At 52.3% G+C, this 23,931-nt stretch overlaps 1 protein-coding gene across 1 annotated transcript in view; it reads right to left on the reverse strand.

Annotated features, from left to right (window-relative positions):
- STK10 (serine/threonine kinase 10) overlaps positions 1-23,931 on the reverse strand; it is a 52,531-nt gene that overhangs the window by 14,613 nt on the left and 13,987 nt on the right. Inside the window, 6 exon segments of the mRNA XM_037397393.1 lie at positions 68-202; positions 1,266-1,347; positions 2,375-2,569; positions 3,331-3,403; positions 4,803-4,952; positions 7,243-7,291. Coding sequence (XP_037253290.1) covers positions 68-202; positions 1,266-1,347; positions 2,375-2,569; positions 3,331-3,403; positions 4,803-4,952; positions 7,243-7,291 — 684 coding nt within the window.

Genomic DNA, 23,931 nt, shown 5'->3' on the forward strand with positions numbered 1-23,931 from the left:
TGCTGGGCTCTTTTCTCCACCACTGCCACACCAGCAAGCTTGCCAGCATGGGGCTGGGAGCACTTACTGAGGCAAACTCCGACGAGTCATCATCTTCTGCTTCATCCCGACTGTCCTCGATCTCTTCCATCACCTCAGCCTTGGCCTCAGCCACCAGCTCACGCAGGGCACGGTTGCTGGTCACCTTGCTGACAAAGGGATGCTGAAAAGCCAAGCACGATGCACACACGTGAGGTGACCAAACAACAGACCTCATGAGCTCATGCATGGGGATGGTGATGGCCAGGACCACTTCTTGCTTTAAAACAACTGCAAAGACCTAAAGACATGGCTCTTGCCAGCATACCCAGGCTCAGCCCCCCAGATAAATTTACAGATACGTGCTGCACGTATGAGGAAGAACAAGAGAACACGATGCTGAGGTCCTGCACCAGCTCTGCACACAGATGCTCAAAGCGTGGGCTCTGCAAGGCTGCTTCGTGTCAACGCCCCCCAAACAAAAGCACCAGCTGCATTAAAACAAGGGGCTCTCACTGCAGAGGAGACGTGCCCCCTCGCTGCAGGCAGGCTGAGCACTGGGGTGCAGGTCCGAGCCCGCAGAGTGCCATGAGGAGCAGGGCAAGAGCCAGCCTGCAGGACCCCTGGGTGCAAACGGAGCACGCAGGAAGGTTTAACTGAAATCAGGCTCAAACTGCCCAGTGCACACAGCAGGGTGTTCGCGTTGAGCTTCAGCAAAAGGCTGGGGAATCCCTCAGGTTTGCAGACTGCTGCACATTTCCCCCTGCTGACTCCGGTGCGGGGCGTGCCAGCGCTGCAGAGCGAGAGCATCTGCCCTCAGTGGGGAAAAGCACCTTCCAGGTTTTTGCTATTATTTTGCAAGGGGACAGGAGTAAAGGAAAGGAGCTGAATTTAGATCTCGGATAACCAGGTATAATCTGAGCTGGCTGCCACGTGGGCGTTTTTAGGCAATGGGAGCCATTTCTATTCCAGCTGCTGTCCACAGGGGCTCTGCAGTTTGTTCCAAAGGGAGAAACATTGCTGTTCCTTTTTGGAACATTTTAGTGGCTGAATAGTACTATGAACTGTCTAAACAAGACAAAAATAATCTGAAACCAGCCTAGGGCCCATCAACACTTTTTTTTTTTTTCCTTTTTACCCTCCTTAAGGAGAACCTAGCTGTACAGACACGAGTGGCTCGGACAGTCACAGACCCAGGCAGACAGACACCTGCACTGATCCAGCCCAGGGGCCGGTGCTGGTCCTACCTCCAGCAGCTGGGCAGCACTGGGCCGGGTCTCTGGGTTCTTGTCCAGCGCAGTCTTCAGGAAGTCTCTGAACTCCAGGGACCTTAAAACACAGTCATTGGCAAGAAGTTCAGAAGAGGGAAAGGCCTCGAATGCCACAGGTAATCTGCTTGATCCCTTTGCAGGTCATGTCCCAGTTTGCAGCTGGCTATAATCACCTTTTTGCTCCCAGCGTGGGAAACCCTGTGCTCAGTTATTCTGATTATTTGTAAGAGAATCAGCAACATGGCCAAGTGAGGGACTAGATTTTGCCTTACCTGTGATAGCAACAGACAGCAGGACTGAGCACCAGCTCAGTGCCCCAGGGCCAAGGTGGAGAGACAGGAGAGGACACCAGCAGTCATTCTCCAAAGGAAGCCCAGGGGAGGAGCTGCTTGTGGGCAAGGATGCTCCAGGACCCATCCCCACAGCTGCAGTGTGAAAGGACGGCTGTGAAGGACCAGGAACCCCATAGGAGGGCACCCTCAGCCTGCACAGCACAGCTCGGAGACACAGAGCATGTCCCTGCTCCAGAGGAAGCGCTCCCACCCTGCCTGCTGGCCTTTAGCGGCTACCTGAACCCCTGTAACAACACCCATGACTCCAGTGCTCTCCCAATATTTTGCTGCTGGCCATCATGCAGTGGCTTTTATCATGGTTTTTAAAAAATAAATAATTTTTTAAAATTAACTGATTGGATTTAAAAAAAAAAAAAAAAAAAGCAGAAGAAACTTTCCAAACTCCAGGAAAGAAATTCTGGAGCTCTTGGCCATCTCCAGGTTTAGAGGAAAATCTGCCTTTCATACAAAACGAAGATGTTTTCAAAACAGCCAAGGCATCATCCTCACTGCAGCAGGGCTGTGGGGGGACAGCAGCTCCCCCTGTGCTGCCTGCATACCCCCAGCACAGGGATGACCGTCAGCCTGCAGTGCTCTGGGGCCTCCTGGCACACAGCTGGACCTGGAATACGGCTCGGATCCTATGCTGGGTTCTCAAATTAAACAATACTTCTATAGAAAAGGCTATTATCTCTCCCTTAAAATACTGTGTCAACTGGGAAATGCATACTCTGCTGCCCCAAACCCCCTCACCATTTGGAAGGGCAGCTGAGCGTGGGGGGGTCAGACTTGGCAATCTTCAGCAGGACTCTCATGGGGTTGAGCTCGTGATGGGGCGGCTCAATCTGGGCCATTTCGATCAGCGTGATTCCCAGGGACCAGATGTCTGCCTTGTAGTCGTACGGAGTGTCCTTCATGGTCTCACACATCACCACCTCCGGGGCCATCCTGCAAGGGGCAGAGCAAAGAGCAGGGATAGGGAGGAATGGCACCAATGCCACAAAATGTGAGCCTTGCAGCAGCAATTAAATGCTTTAAATAATCTGCAGCATTGTATATATATATATAAAAAAAACCCAAAACACCAACAAACCCAGTCTTTCCTCCTAGCTCTGGGTTTCAGAAGCAGCAGCATCTTTTCTAAGGGGTCCAACCCCTCCCTCTTCCACAGACCAGCCAAGACAGCCCAGGCAGCCCATGGAAACCCCCAGGCCACTGACATCTGGCGCGGATGTTGCTTCAGACGATAAATTAATCCTTGACGATTCCGTTCCTTCAGCAAGTCGGGTGATTTAGAGATTGCGTTTCTGGAGCGAGGAGTCATTCCCATGTGCTTGGAGACACTTCAAAGCCCACTCCACCCCCCAGGGTGGGGAGAGAGGGCAGCGCACACACGCGAGCACACGTGCGTCCCTTGCTTCTCCCAGCCTGGAGCACGGTGGCCTCTCAGCCGGCTCAGGTCATCATGACACTGGGCAATGCTCCCGTACACCGAGGCTGCTCACAGCTCCCTTCAGGCAAGGGAAACACTTGCACACGTGGACACCGGCCAAGATTCCTTGTTAAAATCCTCCCACCTGGGCTTGGTAAGACACTATGGTCCAACACATCCTAAAGGTCACCAGCTCTCAGGTTCCGAGCAAGTCTGATTTTTCAGAAAAGCAAAGCTCCTTGCAAACGCAGGACTTCTTAGAAAGCAGGTAACTCACCAGTAAGGGGTCCCAATGAAGGAGTCTCGCTTCTGCAAGGTTTTTATGTTTTTGGCAGACACTCCAAAGTCAGCTGTAAAGAGCAGTAACATTAGATGCTGTAGGAAAGCTGAAAGACCCTCCTGAATTAGCACACTTGGCTGCAATGCAGATTTAAAAGCAAACACACATTTAAGGCAAGAACATGATACAACGTGCTGTTTCCTCGAAACCAAGCATCAGAAATTAAATTTGCTTTTGGGTAGGTAACAACCAGGGACCTTCCCCTCCCATGTACTATAAGACAGGGGCATAACAAGCCACCCCTACTGTAACCCAGACCCTACACATCTCGAGGGAAGTCAAGATCTTTTCCACAAACAAAAGCAGCTCCGTGGCAAATTGGTTTCAGGACTGCTATTTTATAGCAAAAAGTCTCACTTTACACCAGAAAAAAACCAAAGTGCCATTACATTCCCTTCAGCCTCATGCACAGTGGTCACTGCATGATGCCTTTCCCTGATTTTGTCCCTTCCATAGAGAGCTGATGAAGCCAACCCAACCCAAATCAAATCAGTAAGACCTGCAGAGGGCACCGAGCCCACTCTGGGGCAATTTGCTTTCTGAGATGGCCCTGATGAGCTGTTATCCGTTTGCACCCTGGGCTCAGGGTGTCCCTGATTGTGGGTCACCCTTGGCCCAAGCCGGCAGAGGGTTTTCACACTGGAGCACGACCCATGGTCACAGGAAGGTTTCTATCATCTCAGGCTGGCTGGTCTCCATCAGCACCCACATACATATCCCAAGAACACCCCTTAGCTGCTGGCACACCTCGTCAAAGTCCAGAAGGAGATCCACACATGTCTGACCACTCCCTACAGACAAAGCTACCTTCTCATCCCCCAGCAGGTAGCTAATGACAATTCCACTCAAGCCCATAGCAAGCTGGCAAAGAACCCCTTTGGCAAAACTTGCCCTGTCACCACCAGACCTGCTCTGGAGATAAGACAAATTCTTCCAGCTCCCAGACCTGCCAACTGGCACCCTGCACAGGATGCTCAGCAGGACAAAAAGCATTAAAAAAAAAAACCAAGTTCAAAGAGGGATTAAACAGATTCATGAAAAAGAAGTCTACGAAGTGCCTGAGCCCAGCTGTGGCTGGGGGAGTCTCAGTGCCTGGCAGGGTGCTAAACACAGCACATGGCTCAATGGCAGACTCGGCCGCCCAGGAAACAATACACAAGTTTTCCCCCACCTTGTCCTGCCGGAGCTCATCAGCCAGCAGACAAGCAGCTGATGTCCCGCAGGTGGGCAGAGAGCATCCCTCAGTGCCCCCCGGTGCTCGGGCATAGCCAACACTCCAACACAGCTCCCAGCAGCACGTGGCTGTCATTAGTGCACCATGGAACGGTCCCAAGCAGCACCATGGCTCACGACTGCTCTCCCAACAGGCCTGGCTGAGCAAGCCCCTGTCCCGTGTGCCGGTGGCTCACCGAGCTTGATGTCCCCATCCTGGGTGAGAAGCACGTTGCCTGCCTTCAGGTCACGGTGGATGATCTTTTTGCTGTGCAGGTAATGGAGGGCTTCCAACATCTGGCGGCAAATCACCTGAATCTGAGGTTCAGTCAGGCCCCGGTCCAGCTCTGCAGGGAGGGAGAGAGCAGTTAAACAGGACAGAGATCCAAGCGATGCTCCACCTGAGCAGCAGGAAGGCATGGGCTACCCAGCAGACCATTTAAAAATCACTGCCCATGTGTCAAAGCAGCAGGAGACCAATGCAAATCAGCTTGTTAAGGTAATTTATTCCCTAAGTCAGCTCTCAGTGCAATGCCTGCCTGCTTGCGGCTGCTGGTTTATAGCTCCCTCCTGGGGATGCATGGCTGAGGCATCTGGCCCAGGAATAGTGAGTGGATGAGGAGGACGAGGACGGGGAGCCAGGCATGCCTGTGACGGGGATCTAACTGCAAGTTCCCTGCTGATTTGGGAAACAGGTCCCTGCAGACAAGCTGGGTCTTGCTCAACATGGGGACGATGCTACAGAGAGGAGGTTAGCTGAACTTGGCTGCAGGCAGCAGCAGGGTCAAACGCAGGCATGAACACTTGGCAGCTCCGTATGCAGCCATGCTCTTAACCCCCAGGGAGCTACTCCTGCTGCAGAGATGCAGCACACCCCCATACATCATGAGGAACATGCTCCTTCCCAAAGGAACAAGCAATGAAAAGCTCACCAGCGCTATCCCTACCCACTGCTCTGAGCTGGTTTTTCAGGTAGCATCAGGAACCAGCACACCAGTTCATACCCTGCTGTCTGTCTCTATTTCTGAAACCTGTGGGGACACGTGGCCGGTTGACATGACCTCCCTACTAAGCTCTGCCCGGCCATCTTCACCATCCAAGACCGCTTCCCAAGGCGACAGCTCTGCAAACCATCAAACTTGCAGATGGTTGGCATCGCAGGAGCTTCCCTCCCCCTTCCACGAGCCCTTTGCAATGCAGATCCCTCCTCAGCACAGCCAGGATGGGAGCTGATGGATGGACCCCAGCAACTGGGACAGACGCTCCTTCAGAGCAAGGATCTTAACCACAGGCTGGGGGATGCTGGGTCAGCCTCTTTGCTCTTCCTCACCATGATCTCCCTCGCTCTGGAGGAAGCTGATGATTTCCACTCTCCCTGGAGTGTCTGGCAGAAGTGAGGTGTAGCAAGCCACAGGTTTTGAACAACAGATTTCAAAGGCAAATGCCAATTGCTGGTGGGGATGAGGAGGTGGAACAGGCAGCGTTTGGCAGCTCTGAATTTACTAACGCTGGGAGCATCCCTCAGCTCTGGCTCACAGCGTGTCCTGCCCCTCATTTGGCGGGGTGATGGCACTACAGCCAGACCACTTGCTCACGGTTCCCTATGCTCCCCCTTCCCAGGACCTCCAGAGACCCAACTACCATGGATACAGCTCCATGAACACTCAGGGGGATTTTTGTGTCCCAAGAGACAGTACACCCCTATTGAGGTTTTCCAGGGGGAAGACATATTTTCCTCCAGCACTTCAGAACAGGTACTTTTGCATGCAGTGATTTGGACCTGCTTTAAAGAAGTTCCCTAAAGCAAGCACAGGTTTTAGGGGCTGAATCAAAGATGACAAATTTTGGGTCCACGCTTTTCCTGGCAATCAAAAGAAAGCAAGGCCTTTGGAAATAGCAGAGCTGAAAGGGAGTAACCCTCGGGGAGATGTGGCTCTGTCCCAGGGGCTCCAGGCAAGAGTGCCACGTTTGCCATGCAGAGGGGACATCACCCTCCACCACATCTGTACAGCCCTGGCACAGAGGGGCTGCGGCACCAGCCAGGGCTGTTTTGGGGAACACCCACACACTCCCAGTCTCCCAGCAGCTCTATGTGGAAGGGAGGAGTTAAAAAACGGGAAGATTCCTGGAATTACTGCAAACTGCAGTTTATTTGGACACTCTGCCGCTTCACCAGATGACCGATACCATACGGAGAAGTCAGCAAGAAGATCCTGGGAGATTCATCACGACAGGCACCCAGATTAAATCTCTTGGCCCTGCTGTGCTTCCCGGGAAGCTGTGGGAACAGGATCCCAAGCACCCGGTGCCTCCAGCAGATAAATATTTAAAGCCATCTTTCCCTTCCAGTCGGACTCTCCCTTCTCCCCATGCCTTGTGATCTGCTGATCCCAGCAGCATTTAAATCACAAAAGGACATCAAAGTAGCTCAAGAAATGCCCCAGGGCTGCCACACCTTCTGCTCCGAGTATGAAAATAGGCAAAGTCATGGGAGAGAAAGGTAGCTGGAGAAGCTGGGGCACCCACATTTGCTGTCTGTCCAAATGTTGCCCCTGAAAGCATGCCAGAAGGCTGGAAACACCTTGTAGGCATCTCCCTGAGCACGGAGAAGAGCCCGGCACCACGCGCTGCACTCACCCAGCATGGTGGCATCCACCGCCCCACCCGGGCAGAACTCGATCATGATCTGAGGAAACAAAGAGAGAAAAATTAAGTGTCAGGTCCACATCTTACCGAGCAAAGCCCACCAGGTAGGAAAGAGGAGACAAAAGCATTGGGTTTTGCTTCAGCCATCTCAGAGGGATCATCCCCATCACCGTGACACCCCCAGCAGTCGTGCCTGGAGCCCGTACCTGGACACCCACCCCGAGCAGCCAGCTTCAGCTTCCTCTCTGTTTACATCTCTTTGTATTGCGTTTTGGAGCGAGGGCTGCTCCAGAGAGCAGCCTTGCCAACAGGATGAGATAGTTGTCATAGCTGGAAGCTGACGTGGCTGGGAGAAATCAGGCAAGATTTTCTTTGGCAAATGAGAGCTGGGGAGGGCTGTTGGGTCTTTAATTTTTTTTATCCCCCCCTCCGTCCCTTGCTCAGTAGTTCGTTGCTCTCTTGATTTTGAGCAATTTGAGGAGAAACTATGTCAATGAAGAGGTTGAGCACATTCACCAGATCATGCACATCCCTGGGAGAGAAACAGCATCAGACTCCTGCCAGTCCCCAACACCTGCCTGCCTGGCCGCTGCTGTTCCACCCCAGGGTCGGGGGCACCCACCGGGTGGGCCCTTCCCCAGCACCCCAGGGATGCAGGTCCTCCTTCCCCTCACCTCTGCACAAACTCAGCCAGAGCTGTTCCCAGGTGGGGCTCAGTGCCAGCCCCTGCTTCCCGTTCCTTCGGGGCAGACCAGGCTGCACAGATTAAAATTTCAAGCAGCCAGAGGTTACAAGGGAGAAGGGATGCTTCACCTCCCCAACAAGTTCTTCTTGTTGACACGACATGGGGCAACATATCGGAGAGGTGAACGGCAGAGTTTATCTTGAGGACAACGACCAAACAAACCCAAGGCAGCATTTCCCAGCACAGCTCTCTAAGCCCTTCAAGTGGAGGTCAGGTTATCCAGCGGCGCTCTAAGCACTGGACCAAGGGCCGAAGGAAGAAGGTTCAAGCTCCCTCCTTCCCATGGTCTAACCCTGGAGCTCCAGGCGAGCCACATCCCACCCTTTTGTCCTGCAGTTTGTACAAGTGGAGAAGGGAAATGCTATTATTGACCTGGGCTGTGGTGGAAGACACAACTGCTTTGTTTTGGAGGAGAAGGGGGAGCAGTATCAGGTGCTGGGACAGAGCAAACCTTGAATTGCTCTGCGAGAACCGGCCCAGGTCCAAGAGTCAGAGGGGAGACAATGCTGAGAAAAGAAACCCAGGCAGGCTGGGCAGCATGGCACCGGCACTGCTGGAGGAAGCGGAGAAGAATAACCAGAGGCCAGGGCTGGTGAAGCATGTGAAGCAGGCAGATGGAGAAAAGCATTTGGGAAAACATTTGAACCATTTGCAAACCAGGAGAACAAATCTGTGCCGATTCAGAGCGGAGCAGGAGCCCGGCAGGGAGGAAGCCAGCGGGCCCGCAAAGCCCTTGCACAAACGGGCCACATCAACATGTTTTTTTCTAGCTTGAGGTTATACCCTGAACCAGAACATCAGCAGCTCCACTACAAAGTTGCAAGGCAAGAATTGCCTCCTGCTATGGTCTCCCCAGGCACAGAGATCTCCCTTGGACCCCCATGCTCCATCATCACCCCAATGCAGCTCTAGGAGGCTCATTTCTACCAATTGTTTTTATAGCGTTCCTCATCACGTTCATCAGAGCAGACTAACACCACTAGTGGACACCAGCCCTTCCTGGTCTCCTCAGAGCCCAAAGTGCCAGAAGCAAACCCCAAAAGAGCCCCACACCAATGCCAACCTGCCAGCTGGGAGGGCAAGGGTTTTCCCTTGCCCTGGGAGGCTGCGGGGATGCGTGGGGCTCTGCTGGCACAGCCAGCCTGGTGACAGTACCTCCACACAGTGATACCACGATCCCACCAGCGGGACTTGCCATCTGCCAGGCCATCCAACCTGCCACTAGCCTAGACCAGCCAAGTGAGTGACCGCTGGCTGCATCACCCGAGCCCACAGGGCAGGGCTTGCAGCGGCTGCAGAAAGACAGTGCAGACCTGATCCCACCTAAGTCTGAGCATCACAGCTTTGCGCTGATCCAGCTGGCAGAAAACTTGCCCCTACAAGTGATGCTACCTCATCACTGAATCACAGTCCAAGGTTTCATTCATCTCACATGGGCAATCCTTTCCTGCTCCTGCCAATCCAGGCACCTCAGGAAGTCACCTGCCCAAAAAGGGTGGTCTCCAGGTTTCAAGAAACAGCCTGCCTTACATCCAGTCAGTAAGGAAGGCCTGGATGAGAAGCTTGTCAATGCTACCAGGCTCAACTCTTGATTTTAAACAGTCCGAAATCTTCAAGCAACCCTGCCCAAATCAGCTGCTTATGTGGCCTGTGCCATCCAGATGACTCTGGTGCTTTTATTGCTGATGCTCAGCAAGCAGCTTTACAGCTTCTGCTGCTTTGTGTGTCCCTACTAAATGAAGTCCCCTGGCATCTCACACAGCTCCGCTTACACAGCCTCCAGACTGAGAAACGTGATTGTAATTTTGAGGGGTGAGACACACAGAGGGCAGCCAGCTGGGTGACAGCCAGTCTTGGTCAGCAGGGTCCCCGGGAACCCAGTGTGGTCCCCCTGGGGCAGATGCTGTGCTGAGGTTTCCTACCAGGGGCACGGCTGGCACAGTAAAAATGTGCTCTGGTCAGACACGTCAAGCTTTTAAATGGGGAAGGGCCAAGCACAACACACCCTACTCTGGAACTGGATTCGTGTGGGATGCGTTTCATCTCACAGTTTCATCTGGGTTCAGCCTAGCAATGAGAAAATTAGGGAAATCAGTCCATCTGAACCAGCATGACTGTGTATGTTTATGCAGGCACAGCAGGCTGCAAGCCAAGCGCTGGGAATATGGGAAATATGGAAAACTTAAAAATATGCATTTTCAACAAGGGCAGAGATGCCAAAGAATAATCCTGGGTGTGGCCAGATTGTCTGAACATCCAAAAACCTAATGCGCTCATTTCAGCCCAGAAAAGCTGATTTAAACAAATGCAACCGGCAATCCCATACCATAGCTCATACACCAACGCACACTTCCTACCAGGAGCAGGGCCAGCTGAAAAACATTTCACCACAGAAGCAGGTAGGAAGGCCAGCCCGGTGGCAGCAGCACCTCTGATCCTCCAGCTGGGGGATGCAAGAAGCTCGCAGAGAGCGGAGGCTGTGCGGGTACCATCCCCAGAGTCACAACGGGGAGGGGGACAGTCAGGTGGTCACTGACACCCCAAGGAGGGACGAGTTGGGAGGGTCCTAGAAGAGAGCTGTTGACAAGAGCCTGTGCAGCCAGGAGGCTGGTGCTTTACGCAAGGGTTGCAAAGGGTTTAACTCTTTGCCAAGGACTGTTTCCACATGCTTTGATATATTGGCTGACTACTCCTTTACTGAGGTGTCCCCAAGCCACAGCTGGAGCAACAGCTGTAGTGACAGTGCCCTTCTCAGTGCTGCCCTTCGCCTCCCAACGCCACACTGGGCTGCTGCTTGCGTGGTGCTCAGTCACTCCCAGCACCTGGGACCCTGTGCAGGGCTCACCGCGGAGCCACAGCGGCACGGCTCAACAGAGATTTCACAACCCCAGTCCTGAAAAAGCTTCGGTGGTCTTGTGAACCAGAGACATGAGACCCGTGGGGGTCTCTGCCCCGGTGTTGATATCCTAAAAGCAGCTCCTTCGCACTAATTAGAGTCAGGGGGAGCACCCACACCTCCCCCTCCTCCTACTTGGGGTCTGGGCAAGGGGAGCCTGAGAGCCTGCTGCAGGTTCTGCAGCAAACAGCCTGGGACGGGGCTGGAGCAAACATCCTGTTTATAATGATTTCCTTCACACAAGAAATCCAGGGACTTCCTCGCCAAAGGCTGCCCAGCCCCTCTGCTGCACTGGGCTGCCAGCGGGGACACGCTGCAGCAACGGGAGCGCTCCCTGCTCCCTCCTGCTGTCACCTCAAACCTGTTCAAAATCCCAGGGATTACACACTATTGCACTTCAGTTTTTAATCCACGGGCCGCTGCAACCACACCTTGCAGGCACATGCGAAATCTGCCGCTAGGTCCCATCACTGAGCAAGGCAACGGACTGTCGCCTGCCTGCCAGCACAGCCAGAGCCCGGTGGTCTCAGCTCTGATGCCGCAGACAAGAAACCCAGCCACTGCGCTGGGCTCATTTGCAGCTCGATGGGGACGCACGAGCTGCACGCACAGGAACAGATTTGGGCACCTGGTTTATAGACAGAGAAAGGAACCCACTCTTACTACCTCTCAAAACCTTCATACCACAGTTCAAGCACTGCTATTAAAAATAACCAAACCAACAGAAAAAAATTAAGAGGCCCTTTTCTCCTATGCCTTCAGTGAAACAGCATGAAGGAAGGGGTCTGCATGCACATGCTACATGATCTTTCCTTTTCAAGAAACTTTTGCATGGGCAAAATTAAATTTAAACGTAAATTTGAAAGCAAGTCCACTCAAGTTAAAGGGCTTTGCTGGTGACCTTGATTTTTCCGGTGGCTCATCCTAATCCTGCCTTAGGCACAGCAAGATCTGGAAGCATTTTGCAGCCCAAGTGGGAGCGGGGCATGCAGAGGGGGCTGGGGCCTTTTTCTGGACTGTTCAAGTAATAAGTGACTGCCTGGGAGGAGAGGAAGCAGGGTCCAATGAGTCTGGGGTTGCCCAGGAGAATAAATATACATACATATGTATGAAACAGCTACTGCTTAAATTAAGTACTCTTAAAGACACAGGCCTTTAAGTTGTACCTGAGCGAGGTGGGTACCACGTTAGGAGAAAGCATTGTATGACTTTGCAGCTCAAGACAGTAGATCAGACACTGTGCCAGCAGAATCCCTCCGGCACCTTACACCAGCTGAAGGGCAGAGGGACACCAACACAGAAAGCCAGCCTAGGATGGATTAGCGCCCAGTGCAGTTTCTGGGTCTGACAAGCCAGGAGCAGCATCTTCTGCCCAGGTACCAAAGTCCTCCCAGGTAGGACAGAGAGCCTGCTCAGTCCTCCCACCCTGGGCAGGACTGGTCCTGCCTCTTGTGGGTGTGTTTGAGAACTTTCTACAATGTTTAAAAAAAAAAAAAAAAAAAAAAGAATTAAAAAAGCTTATCTTGCAAGGTATTTTCACTAAACACTGCACAAGTCGCCCAGGGTGGAACAGCTGATGTCCCTGAACCAGGGTTTGCAATTGAAGCCCTATTAAGAGGGGGACACACCCGCAGCCCAGCTCTTACTCACCCCATTGGCATGTCAGAGGGCAGAGGTCCCTGAACTGTTCCCTCTGAAGCAGCACTGCAGAAATGCCTCTTCCAGCCAGAAAGGGGGGGGGGGGGGGAAGAGGGGGAGGGAAGGAGCCATCAGCTGGGAAAGTTGGGGGTAGCTCATCTGGGGGGGTGGCGGTCCTGGGCAGCCAGGCATTTCCCACGAGTGCAGCAGGCTGTGCAGGGAGGCCACCGGGTCCCCTTAGGATAGGGGAGCCCTTGGCTGCCAGCCCAGTTGTTCCCAAGTCACTGGAGGTGGCGGGTGCCCGCAAGCTCCTCCTGTGACTTTGCTGCTTTCACAGTTACACGTTGAATAGCCCAGTTGCTTTGGACTCACAGTGTTGCTTCAGAGCACCCAGGGCATTACTACATGGGTGCACGCCGTGCTAAGCACTGTAACCACCCAGCCACCTCCCATCCTGCCAAGACCTGAGCACCAGCAGCCACCAGAGGTTGCCTGTGTCCCCAAGATCCACCTGCCCCCATAACCACCCTGCCTCACCCAGAAACGGCTTCAAAACCAGAGTACTTCAGTTTCCTCTCCTAATCTGCAGCAGAGGGTTTCATTTGTTTAAGCAGCTGCCTGCTGCTGGGGAGAAGGCAACCCGCAGCATCCTGCTGCCACAGCAGCCTCCATCACCCACACACAGCCTTGTGGCTCTACCACATTTGTGGGGCAACTTAGAGGCGTCCTTGTCACCCACAGCAGAAAGCAGCCTCCAGCACAGCCATCAGCTCTCCTGCCTTGTATTGGCATGGCAGGACTGGGGAGATAAGAAAAGTAAATGTAGTAAAGTAAACTCTGCTCCATTTATAGACCTAGCCGGTGAAGGGAAGTGCTCTCCAGGTTGCCTCCCTGTCAGCTGTTCCACCTCTCCTCTCTCCAGGATGCTGAGCTGGCACAAAGCTCCTAGAGGGATGCTGCCACTAGCAGCCATCACTTCTGTATTGGTGTTCTCCAAGTTCGAGCAGGGCATGGAGAAGGAGCGGGGTGTGCCACAGCTGGCCTCAGCGATGCTCACCGTCAGAGGTGTCTGCCCTTCTCCCCGTGGAGCTGCCATTGCAGGGAAACCACAGTGGGAGGAGGGTGGCAGGGCTGTCCCCGTGCGCAGACCTGGGAGGGAGAGGCAGGAGGAAGGAGCTGGGGCAGGTGTGCCCGTGTGGGTACCGCAGTGGGAAGAGCAGGGCTTTCCTGCCATCGCCCACCCGCTTACAGAAAAAGCGGAAGAAACGCAGTAAACTGCAACCAGCCCTGTGATTCAGAGGCAGCGGGGCAGGGTGGGGGGCAGAAATCTTTTGCATTCAGCAAAAACGCAACAAAGAGAAAGAGAAAAGAGAAAGAGCCAGAGTGATCGGGGGGACCGGCTGCCTCCAGGCTCTCCTGGTGCTGCAGAGAGAGAAGAGCTGCCCTGTGTGAAGGGTGGGGTGGGGAGGATGGTGCAGAACAGTTAACAGGGACTCCCACCTACAAAACCTTGATGCATCCAGGATCTGTATTGGCACCTCCCCGGTGCTGCCTGCCACTGCCGTCTCCCTGCCTGCTGGGCCGATCTGCTGAATCGGTGATGCTGCCAGCCGAAGCCCATGCAGGTGATGGACACCACTTCTGAAGCCACCCCATGCCGAGCCACCAGCCTGCTCAGCCCCACAACAAGCCCCAGTGAGAGGACCACACTCATGCTGGGGTGCAGGAGGGAAAGGGGGAAAGAAACCCCCTTACAGTGAATTTTACAAAGCTGCTTTTTGAGCTACAGTAAGAGAGCAGGCCCTACTTTTCTATAAGGAGATTGCCCAAAGGGGAAGTCTGGATCCTCCTCCCACCGCAGCGAAACTGGTGGCTGGGAGGCGAGAAGGCAGCTGAGGCAGCACTCCGAGGCATCACCTTGGGTGAAAACCACAAGGCATGTACCATTGCCTGAATTTCAACAGACCGCCTGTTGAGTAACAGCCACTGCCTTTGTGGCTGCAGAGCCCTTCCCCTCTCCCCGCCAGCCCCTGCTGCTGCCCCTCCAGTGGGACACGGTAGCTTGCGCCGCCCCCCCCCCCCCCCCCCCCCCCCCCCCTCCGCAGAGCCCCCAGCCCCACAGGGGCGGCTCGCTGAGCCCCCTGTACCACGGCTGCCGAGGGCGAAGGCTTTGGCCACGAGACACAGTGCCGCCCTTCTGCTGCCAGAACGGGAGCCACAGCCTGCGGTGCCTTCCTTCCCATCCTCTACGCCTGCAGAGCAAGCACGCAGGCAGGCGACACAGTGCTGGCAGCACCCGTGACCTTGCACCACCTCCCCGGCAGCGCAGGAGGAGCCCACCCTGGGATAAGCACCCCTCTCTGCACCGTGCCAACCCACCCAAAACATTTCCTGGCTTCAGGGGGGAGGGCAAATCTCCCTTCAGTGCACTGAGCCCAGGGCAGGACGGGGGTTCCTGGAAGGCCCTCACACAGCCCACGCTGGCACCATGGCACCCACAGCCCAGGATGACGTCCCTGGTATTGCAGGCGGCGCGGGGGAAGGCAGGAGAGGTGGGAGGAAACAGTCTAGACCTCCCCATCCGTGACAGGGTATGGAGTCATGGCAAGGCAGGTCTCGCCTCCCAGCATCTGGATCATGCCCGGTGGGTGAGGCAGGCTCCCTCTGGAGCCCTGCAGGAGCGGTGGGTGGCAGACAGCTCAGACAGTCTCTAGGGCTTTTGGTCTTGACTCAGAGGAGACAGAGCAAGTCCAGGAAAGCATCTTCCTACAGCCCTCAGTCCTGATTCCAGAAGAGCCTGCCCCACTACCCACAACAGCTGTTCACAAGCTACTGAATGCCGCCATTCCCCCCCAGTTCCTCACTATCAGAGTCTGCTAGTGGCCATCCCACGCGCCTGCTCAGCCCAACAATATATGTGCCGCACAAAATAAAGGATAGAGGCAACAGCTATCCCTGTTCTCAACCTTTGCATGTTACTGTAGCACTGAGGACTCGGACAAGGTCAGGAGCATCTGGAGCAGTGGCCAAAATCTGCACAAGACCAGTGGAGGGGACAGCCCTGGCCAGCAAACTGGCTGCAGCAAAGAGAAAGTGTAGCACAAAGAACATAAATGGCCATTTGCCCGAAAGCCGCCCACATCAACGATGGATCCAGACCTCAAGCTCAATCCTGAGACTGCTCTGTGCCAGAGGCACACAGGCAAAGCCCAGTCCCGCATGCAGAGCGGCCACCTGGGCCGCAGATGGCAACCTCCACATGTACCCCAAGATGCCAGCACCACCTCCACAGCCCAGCTATGGCCCAGACACGTAGGGAAGCCAAGCGCCCTCCCCATGAACAGCTCGTACCCAGCCCTGCTAATCTGCTGGGGCTTCCACCCACACTCAACACCTCCAAACACCTGAGCACGGGGTGAAGCGCCACCCCACTCAGCTCCACCCCCTGTCCTTCCAAGCCCATCGTGTCTCCTGGGCTGATGGGCTGAACCCATCCCCATGGATCTAGGAAAAGCTTTGGACACATTTTCATCTCCAACAACTGAGAAAGGGGCTTCAGCTTCCAAGTGACACAAACCCCAGCGGAGAGAGCCATTCCTTGCTGATGGAAAGAACACAGTGATATATTTAGGCACAGAAACCACATTTAGTAAGGTCAAGGGGCATGTCCTTTACTCCTCTGTTTGACATATGAACCCAAGTTCTGCTGGTTAACTGCAAAACTATGCTGTCCAGCCAGCTGCAAGGGGAGGCAGGACAAGCAACAGTGCATCAGCCCTCCCAGCAGCAGCTCCCCTCTTCCCCCCATAGCACAGGGGCTGGTTTTGGGGAGCACCACCTTGGTTTTTAAATACCATTTGGTCAGCTCTATTCTCTCCTTTGAAACCAAGGGCCATGCTGGCTGGTGAAGCTTTGTTTGCAAAGTGTGTCAAGTCTCCCCATTATCTCAGCCAGCCTGCCCTGCTCCGACTGAAGTCCAAGGATTAAGTTCACGTTATGGAACAGAGGGAGGAGGTGGATCACATTCCTACACCCACTTAACTTGGCACTTTCCCCACCACCCTCCTGCCCAACACTTTTCACCCAACGCATGCCAAAGGGCTGGAAGAAAACGGGGAACAGATGACTCTAGCGTTGCTCCTAAGCCTGATGGGCCAATTCAGAGCAAGGCTGAGCTGCTCCAGCTATTTGCTGAGGGCTGAAGACAGGGCAAGACACTACAGCAGCCTACCACACACTGAGGACACACAACGTCCTTCCCAACCTCATTTCTAGAGCCCCACGAGGCCAGCGTGCCACCAACACAAGAAGGGATGAACACTCAGGAATCACCAGCGCCTGGAAAAGCCACCAGCTCTGTGCTCCCCTCCAACTGCAGCCAGCCCTCAGCACACACGGGAGAAGCCATAAAACAATACAGAAGCCACCAGAAGCCTCTTTGCTGCCACAGCGGAGCACAAATGTCAACAGCTTGCCTGACATGGCAAGTATGCTGTAGGTGGAAGCGAAATAATTAGCTCTCTGTAAGAGAGCGCTCCAAGCTTGCCAATTTTCCCTTACAGACAAGGGCACTATTCAGAGACTTTAAATATAATAAACCTTTTCTCCCCCCCCTTTTCTGAACAAAATAACCTACAGAGAAAATTATTTGAAATTTAAAAAAAAAAAGTCTATCCCCATAATGTGTGGAGGAAAGAAGATGCAGGGCAGTAAGTGAGGAAACCCAAGGCTTACAGAGTTTCAGAGCAGATGAATTTATCAAGAACAAAGTCAGATAATGCTGCATACTCCTCCTGAAATGCAGAGTTCCCTGCTGATCATAAGGAGACTGGGGATGAGCTCTTCACATCCAAGTCATTCTGAGATGACAAAATATTTCCTTGAACCAACCCCCCACAGGTGAGCAGAAATATTCCCACTCCTACTGAAGTTTTGGCAGAATAAAACAAAACTCCTTTTAGTTTAACCAAATGGTTTTGACACTGAAAAAAAAAAAAAAAGCATCCTTCTCCTTGCTGGAATTACACAGGGTATTTAGTTTCTTTTGGCAAGGGCTGATATCCAACCCCTTTGTATTCACCATCCCGACTTGCTAGTCAGCATCCCAGAGGGACGAGAATCCAAGAACACCTACAGCCAGCGAACAAACAGCTACAAGATGCAGAGAGGGTCAGCACGGCCGCAACCAGGCAGTGGTACCTGGATGCCGAGCGCTGTGGAAAGAGTCAAGTGCAGCATGCACAGGCTTTTTCACAAGCTCTCCCTTCAGGGACCAAGACCAGGACTGGCTCTAAGTGCTCAGGGCTCCCAGCCTCATGCTCTGTAGAGCAGGGATGGTGGGAGGAAGGCCAGTGCTCTTGTTTGCTATAGAAACCAGAAAAAAAACCCACTAAGGCTATGGCTCTCTGCCCGGGCATGGGGCAAAGCCTTTGCTGCCTGGAGAGCTGTGACTGGGATCCCCCTTCTCTCACCAAGTTAATCAGCATTTAGAGGCCATTCAGTTCACCAGCAGCATTCATCACTGGATGGGAAGCAAACTGCAGAAAATCCTTCCAAATATAAGTAGCTAAAAGGAACAAGTTGCTTCTTCAGTGTGAAGATTCACCAGCCTCAAGCACCCCAAGTTTGTGCCAACATCTAAAACAGGCGATGCCTTTCAGAATGGCAGAGCTCACCATCAGAGCCAGAGTCTGACCCAGGACAAGTTTCCTGATGTCTTTTATAACAGCCAGCAGTTCCAATGTGTCCTCAAAGCCTCGCCTGGCCAGCAGCATGACTCATTGGAGGGGTAGCAAAGGACTTTACAAGTTTTCTACTCCTGTCTGGCATTCCTCTAGAAACAATTATTTGTTCTGATTGCCCCCAAATTCACAACACAAGGTGCCCGGATCCATCACACAAGATGAGATTAGTGCTGCTTAACTGTTTCAGTGAGGGCTTTGAAGTCAATGGAAACTACCCCGAGCCATAAGGTCTGCAAAAGGCCATCCCTCCCTCCCAAATGACAACTTTCAGGCTACATTCGAAATAAAATTAAGATGTCTAAACCTGCAATCTATTGCTTGTTCCAGGGCACAGGCCGAAGCTAGGTTTCAAGGCACCGTCTCCTGTACACAGGTAGTTCATAGATATTCATTTGTATGCAAACATTGTTCCTTAGCATTTCCCTTGGTAAGCCAGCCAAGCGGGAACGTGGCTTATGGCAATTCATTTCTAAACAGAGTTCTAAAGTGCTTTGAGAACGGATTTGTCTATAGGCTTCTTGTCTGCTGCTTTCTTTTCATAAAACTGTGGCCTTGTGGTTATAATCCTGGACCGGGATTCAGCACATTAGACTTATTCCCAAGTACCATTTACCTGCTGGGTAAACTTTAGGCAAATTCTCCTCTGTCTCTCCATTCCCCCTTCTAATGGCTGGGATAATGACAACAAGTCTCTTTATAAAAGCATTCTGGGGTGTATAAATGACAAGGGCACATAATCACAAGGCATTATTATTGCTTCAATAACCTTTTCTTGCAACGTTATCCTGTATAAAGGATGGTAGACAAAGGCTTCTATTCTAGTTTGCATTGTCATGCTGCCACCTGTAGAAGAGCTCTTGAACTTGGTGGGCCTACGGAGATTTGCCTGCTGTGTGAGTTGTTCTCGGTGGTTGATCAAAATCACTCTGTTTCCATCCTTGCTTTAAGGGAAAGCCCCAGATTTTACTCAAAATAGGATTTCCAGTGACTTGCCAGGAGCCTGAATGCTAAAGCTCACGTTCACAAGGCAGAGCAGATACGCTGGTCTCATGCAACCTGCTGCCCCGCTTTACAGCGGAGGAGGGCAGAAGAAGACTTGGACCTCCATGCCTTTGGGAAAGGCAGTAAAGTCACCTGCATAAGGGTGAGGCAGAGAGAAGCCTCACTGCTCCGCAGGCAGACAGCGGGTGGCAGGGAGGGGAGGGCAGATGCCACCCAGACACCCACTCCGCAGCATCCTAGCTGGCAAAGGCACCGTTCCAAGGTCAGAGCAGAAGTGAGCACCCACTCAGGTCAGTTAGACCACTCTGAACAGCAAATTGCTTGGCCCTGGAAACCCAGGGAGGTGTCAGAGAAAAAAACACTGGGCTACATTGCTTTTTCCAGTTTCCAGCCCTGGCCAAGATGATGTGCATCTAGCAGATTCTAAGGACAGGGAGGGGACACAGTGATAGCCCTGCCACACTCCCAGCCCCCAGGGCACAGCGATGCCTTATCCTGATGTGCGCACATGTCTGCCCACAGCTGCCCCTCGCCTACCCTCCCTGCAGAAGTTACTGGAGTTGTTTTGCAGTTCTGCCCAAGTTCTGGACGGGTAGGAATTTAAAAACTGGTCCAGCAAACACCACCCCCACACCAGTTTGCCCCACAGGGCTTATCCTGCAGCAGCTCGTTGGTAGCAGTGTAGAGCCCCACCAGCAACACAGCGCTGTGTGCTCACGGGGTGCAGCCACAACCGGCACAGATGTGAGTTTCTGCAGTTGGGGGAAAGGAGGAAGAGAAAGTAAAGGGTTGTTCCTCTACAACATTGGGTAGCTGTTTAACAAAGTTCACAAGTTTGGGATTACTTTGTTTTTCTGGGTCTCCCCTGTGCTATGCTCGAGCACTACACGCAGCGAGCTGCAAACAACTGTTCAAGCACTTTGGGGGAAGTTCGGTACAAAGCTTCAGGAGCATGAGGCCAAGCAGGAAGGGCCAGTTTAGACTGCAACTATCCTGCCAAGTGAGATTTTAAAGGGACATGAATAGCCCTCAGATTCCTCGGGGACAGACGACCAAGCAGCCTGGAGAGCCCCGGTCTGGTACAGCATTCAGGCAAAGGGGTGTCCCGCAGGCATCCAGCCACAGCTCAGGCTGCTCACCCTGTGAGACATCCCTGCAAGTTGCAATAACCTCCCTTCACGAAGGAAAACCTTAGGGAATCTGATACTGTTATCAGCTTTCTTTTTTGTTTGTTTTAAAGAAGAAGTATTTCCAACTTAGAATTAAAAACTGCAGATGCTTTACATAGCCCAGCAGTCTAGCGCATGGGATAACAAACATTTCTTTATGATACAGGATTTTCAAGAATGCCCAAATCTCCAGTCAACATCCATATCAAAGGGGTAGCAATCCAAAAAGTCCCTGGCTAAACAGGTCAGGGCCTGCCCACAGAAAATGCAAAACGCTTTTTTAAGGGAAGTACAAAGACTTGCTACAAAGCTGGTGTCTATCTGCAAGCTGTAAGAGTTACATACCCACACAGCTGGCTGGTGAGAAGAAACTCTAAGCTGATTAAATTAAACATCCCCAAAAAACTCCGGCAAGGCAGGGTTACCTGCATGGTACAGTGATTTTTGCTTTGATCTCCAGGAAACGTCTGTTTATTCAAAAGCCTGTTTGCTATAGCAACCATGGTTTATAGAAAAGGAGAGAGGGGGAAGAGAATTCCCCAGTGCTTTGCTAGAAATGTTGTACCACCACCACCAGAATCCTGCGGTTAAATACCTGGGGCCTAATGACATCTCAGTTAATTTCCCGAGAACCCTACAGACTCGATGATGGAGCATCTCTGACAGGCTCCTGCAGGAGGGATCCCAGGTTTCCCACCCCACTCTGTGGATCAGCTACCACAGCGTGTTGGGTTGTCCGCCAGAGGTGCCCAGTGTCCCCTGGGAGCAGAGATGTCCCGCAGGAAAGTTGGAGTTCATCACTCCAAAGGAGAACTCTCCTCCCTGGTCATCTTATCGCTCCTCTCTTGGCAAGAAGAGACACTCAGAAGCAGAAAGGATATTCAGAGCAGGAGATACAAAAGTTCCTCCCTTCCTCTGAGGTTTCTGTCTTTTTGTGTTGTTTTAGAAGGCAGGGGGGGAGAAAAACACATCAAAAAAACACATGGCCCTTAAGAGGGACACAACACACAAGGTCTGTTGTCTTTCTTTCCCATGTACTAATAATCATCAGTGCAAATTCATCACCATTGATTCCAAGTATTCAAACCCCATACCTTGGCCTCATTCCTCAGACACAAAATAGCTTTAAAAAGTCCGTTTTTAAAAGCGGCACATATATTGGGTGACAGAGATTTGCCTTTGTGTTTCCAAGTCCTACATCACACTTCAGGAAAAAAGGACTTTAAAATGTGGCCCAGCCACAAGGACTCAAACCAGACTTTTTTTTTTTTTTTTAATAGCATGAGATTCTCAGCTTTCATTTGGTGCTCCCTTTTCCAGCAGCTGGGATTTATGCAAAAGAACATCAAATGCCACAGGGCTTATAACAAAAATAAAATAAAATCATGAAAGCTCCCACCACTGCAGTTTTGCAAGTCTCCGTGGGCTGTTTTCAACCAGCTCAAGACTCTGCCACTAGCGGAGAACAGAAGGTGGAAGGGGGAACGGAACAAGACAGCAGCCGCTGGTGAGGGCACGGCATCTCTGCAGCATATTTATATGCTAAGGAAGTTCATACTGGATGCTGTCATCTCACCAGTTATATTCCTGGAGACTCACTGTGGTCCTCCAAGCCCTTGCCTGTGATTTGCAGTGGGCTTCTGCTCTGTCCCACACAAGAGCTGGGGTTCTCCTCCTTCAGCTTGAAGCTGATCAGGTATAAAAGCAAGAGGAATTTGCCAGTTTCTCCTTCCATTTCAGTGCTATGGATTTCAAAGCAGCTGCCGCAGGATAAGCCACTTGCCCTTGCACAGAAAGGTTTTTTTGCTCCATAAATATTGCATGTCACCTCCTGGTTACTGAAGCACAAAGCCAAACCCTGGCAGAGAGGAGCCATAGGGACCTAACGCAGCTCAGGGGGACAAGGAAGCTTCTGCAGCAGCAGCCACCACCAAAGGCCAGGTTTCCTCACATATTTTCCTTGTTAGTTCAAGAGTCAGAGAACAGTCAAGAGACTGATTTAGCAAGAGCCCTTCTCAGCGGCGTCGGCTGAGACTGCTTGTGGCACAGACTGAGCTGTAAATTATTCAGAGCCAAAGAGCTCCTGCCATCCAGGAGGTCAGGCACGTCTGGACCCCTTGCCAGCCTGTCTGCATGCTCCCACTCCTGCTCCTTTCTCACTTTGAACATTGTCTTTCCACACTGGGCTGCAAGGACAAGGAAACCAAAGCGGACCACAGATAAGACTCGCAACCCCGCAGCAGTTTTACCCAAAGCCTGAAAAGCGCAGCAGAGTCCATGCACCCATTGTGCAAATGGACCTTTTGCAAATGGTCCAGGAAAATGCTGGCTAAAACAACTGCACAGACAGAAACGGGGATGGGATATGGACAAGACAATGAAAGCCGGTGTTTATATTTGGATGCAAATTTTCCCCAGCAGCCTGGTGACCAAGAAGTAGAAGCCTTTGGCTTTAGGGAAAACCTGGTAATGACTAGATGCCTTCCAGAAGTATAACAGCCTGGCTTACTTACTTCACTCAAAGCCAGTAAAACACTAGAGCATTAATAGGAACAGCCTGAGCAATGAAATGCAAATGCCGCTCATGTAATTAAAGAAAGAGAACGACCCTCCTCCCAAAACAACATACAAGGCTGTAACATCTGCCCGCACGGGAGAGCCCCATACAGGAGGCTCTTGTTCCAGTAGTTTCAAAGAGGCTGTTTAATTTTAGTAGGTCAGCAAGCATATGACATTACAAAGCACTTCTTAGACAAAAGCAGAGCCAAGGAGCTCTGCAATCCATTTTCCCTACAGGAAGGAAGGCAAAGCTTCCTATTGCAGGGAGGAGGTAGCAGGGGAAAGGGGAGGGGGCTGACATTTGAGAGGGAACGGCCAAGGCCAATGTATAAAATTGAGGCAGACCAGGCACAAAGCAGGGAGCTAAAAAACAGCAGAACAAGGTGGAATATAAGCGAGCCCCATCTCTCACCCAAGCTGGGTGTACGTTTGCCTTTTTCATTTTGCCAAGATTAGTTTTCCTGCAGTTGCAATCTCTCCAAATCCTGAGTCCCCTCCTAGGAGGGATGTTTGCCTTTCACTTCCTTAGAAGGGTACATATTTATTTTGTTCTTTACTGTACCCAGGGCTCAGCATCGCAATTAGCAGCCATCCAAATACCACGCCTCTGCACAACCTGCAGCCCAGCTCCCTCCAAGCAAGGAGATGCACAGAAGGAAGTGGTCAGGGCTGGGTACCGCAGCCCTCTTAAGCAGGGTGCTGAGAAGTTGGGGGCTTTTCAAGTTTTTTTCCAGTAAGAAGGGACACCAATGCATCTGACATTGCAAAAAGTACTTGCTGAATAAGCACACATTGCCCAACAAACAGTACCTCTCCCGTGTTGCTTAACTGAGGAATGAAGACGACATGGATTGCGTTATTCCAGCGACAGCCCCGTGGCTCAGCCCACCTCGGCACAACAAGCAGGGACTGATGGCTCTGACAGCT

Source organism: Falco rusticolus, chromosome 8 (genome assembly GCF_015220075.1).
Source record: "Falco rusticolus isolate bFalRus1 chromosome 8, bFalRus1.pri, whole genome shotgun sequence".
In the NCBI taxonomy this organism is placed as follows: domain Eukaryota; kingdom Metazoa; phylum Chordata; class Aves; order Falconiformes; family Falconidae; genus Falco; species Falco rusticolus.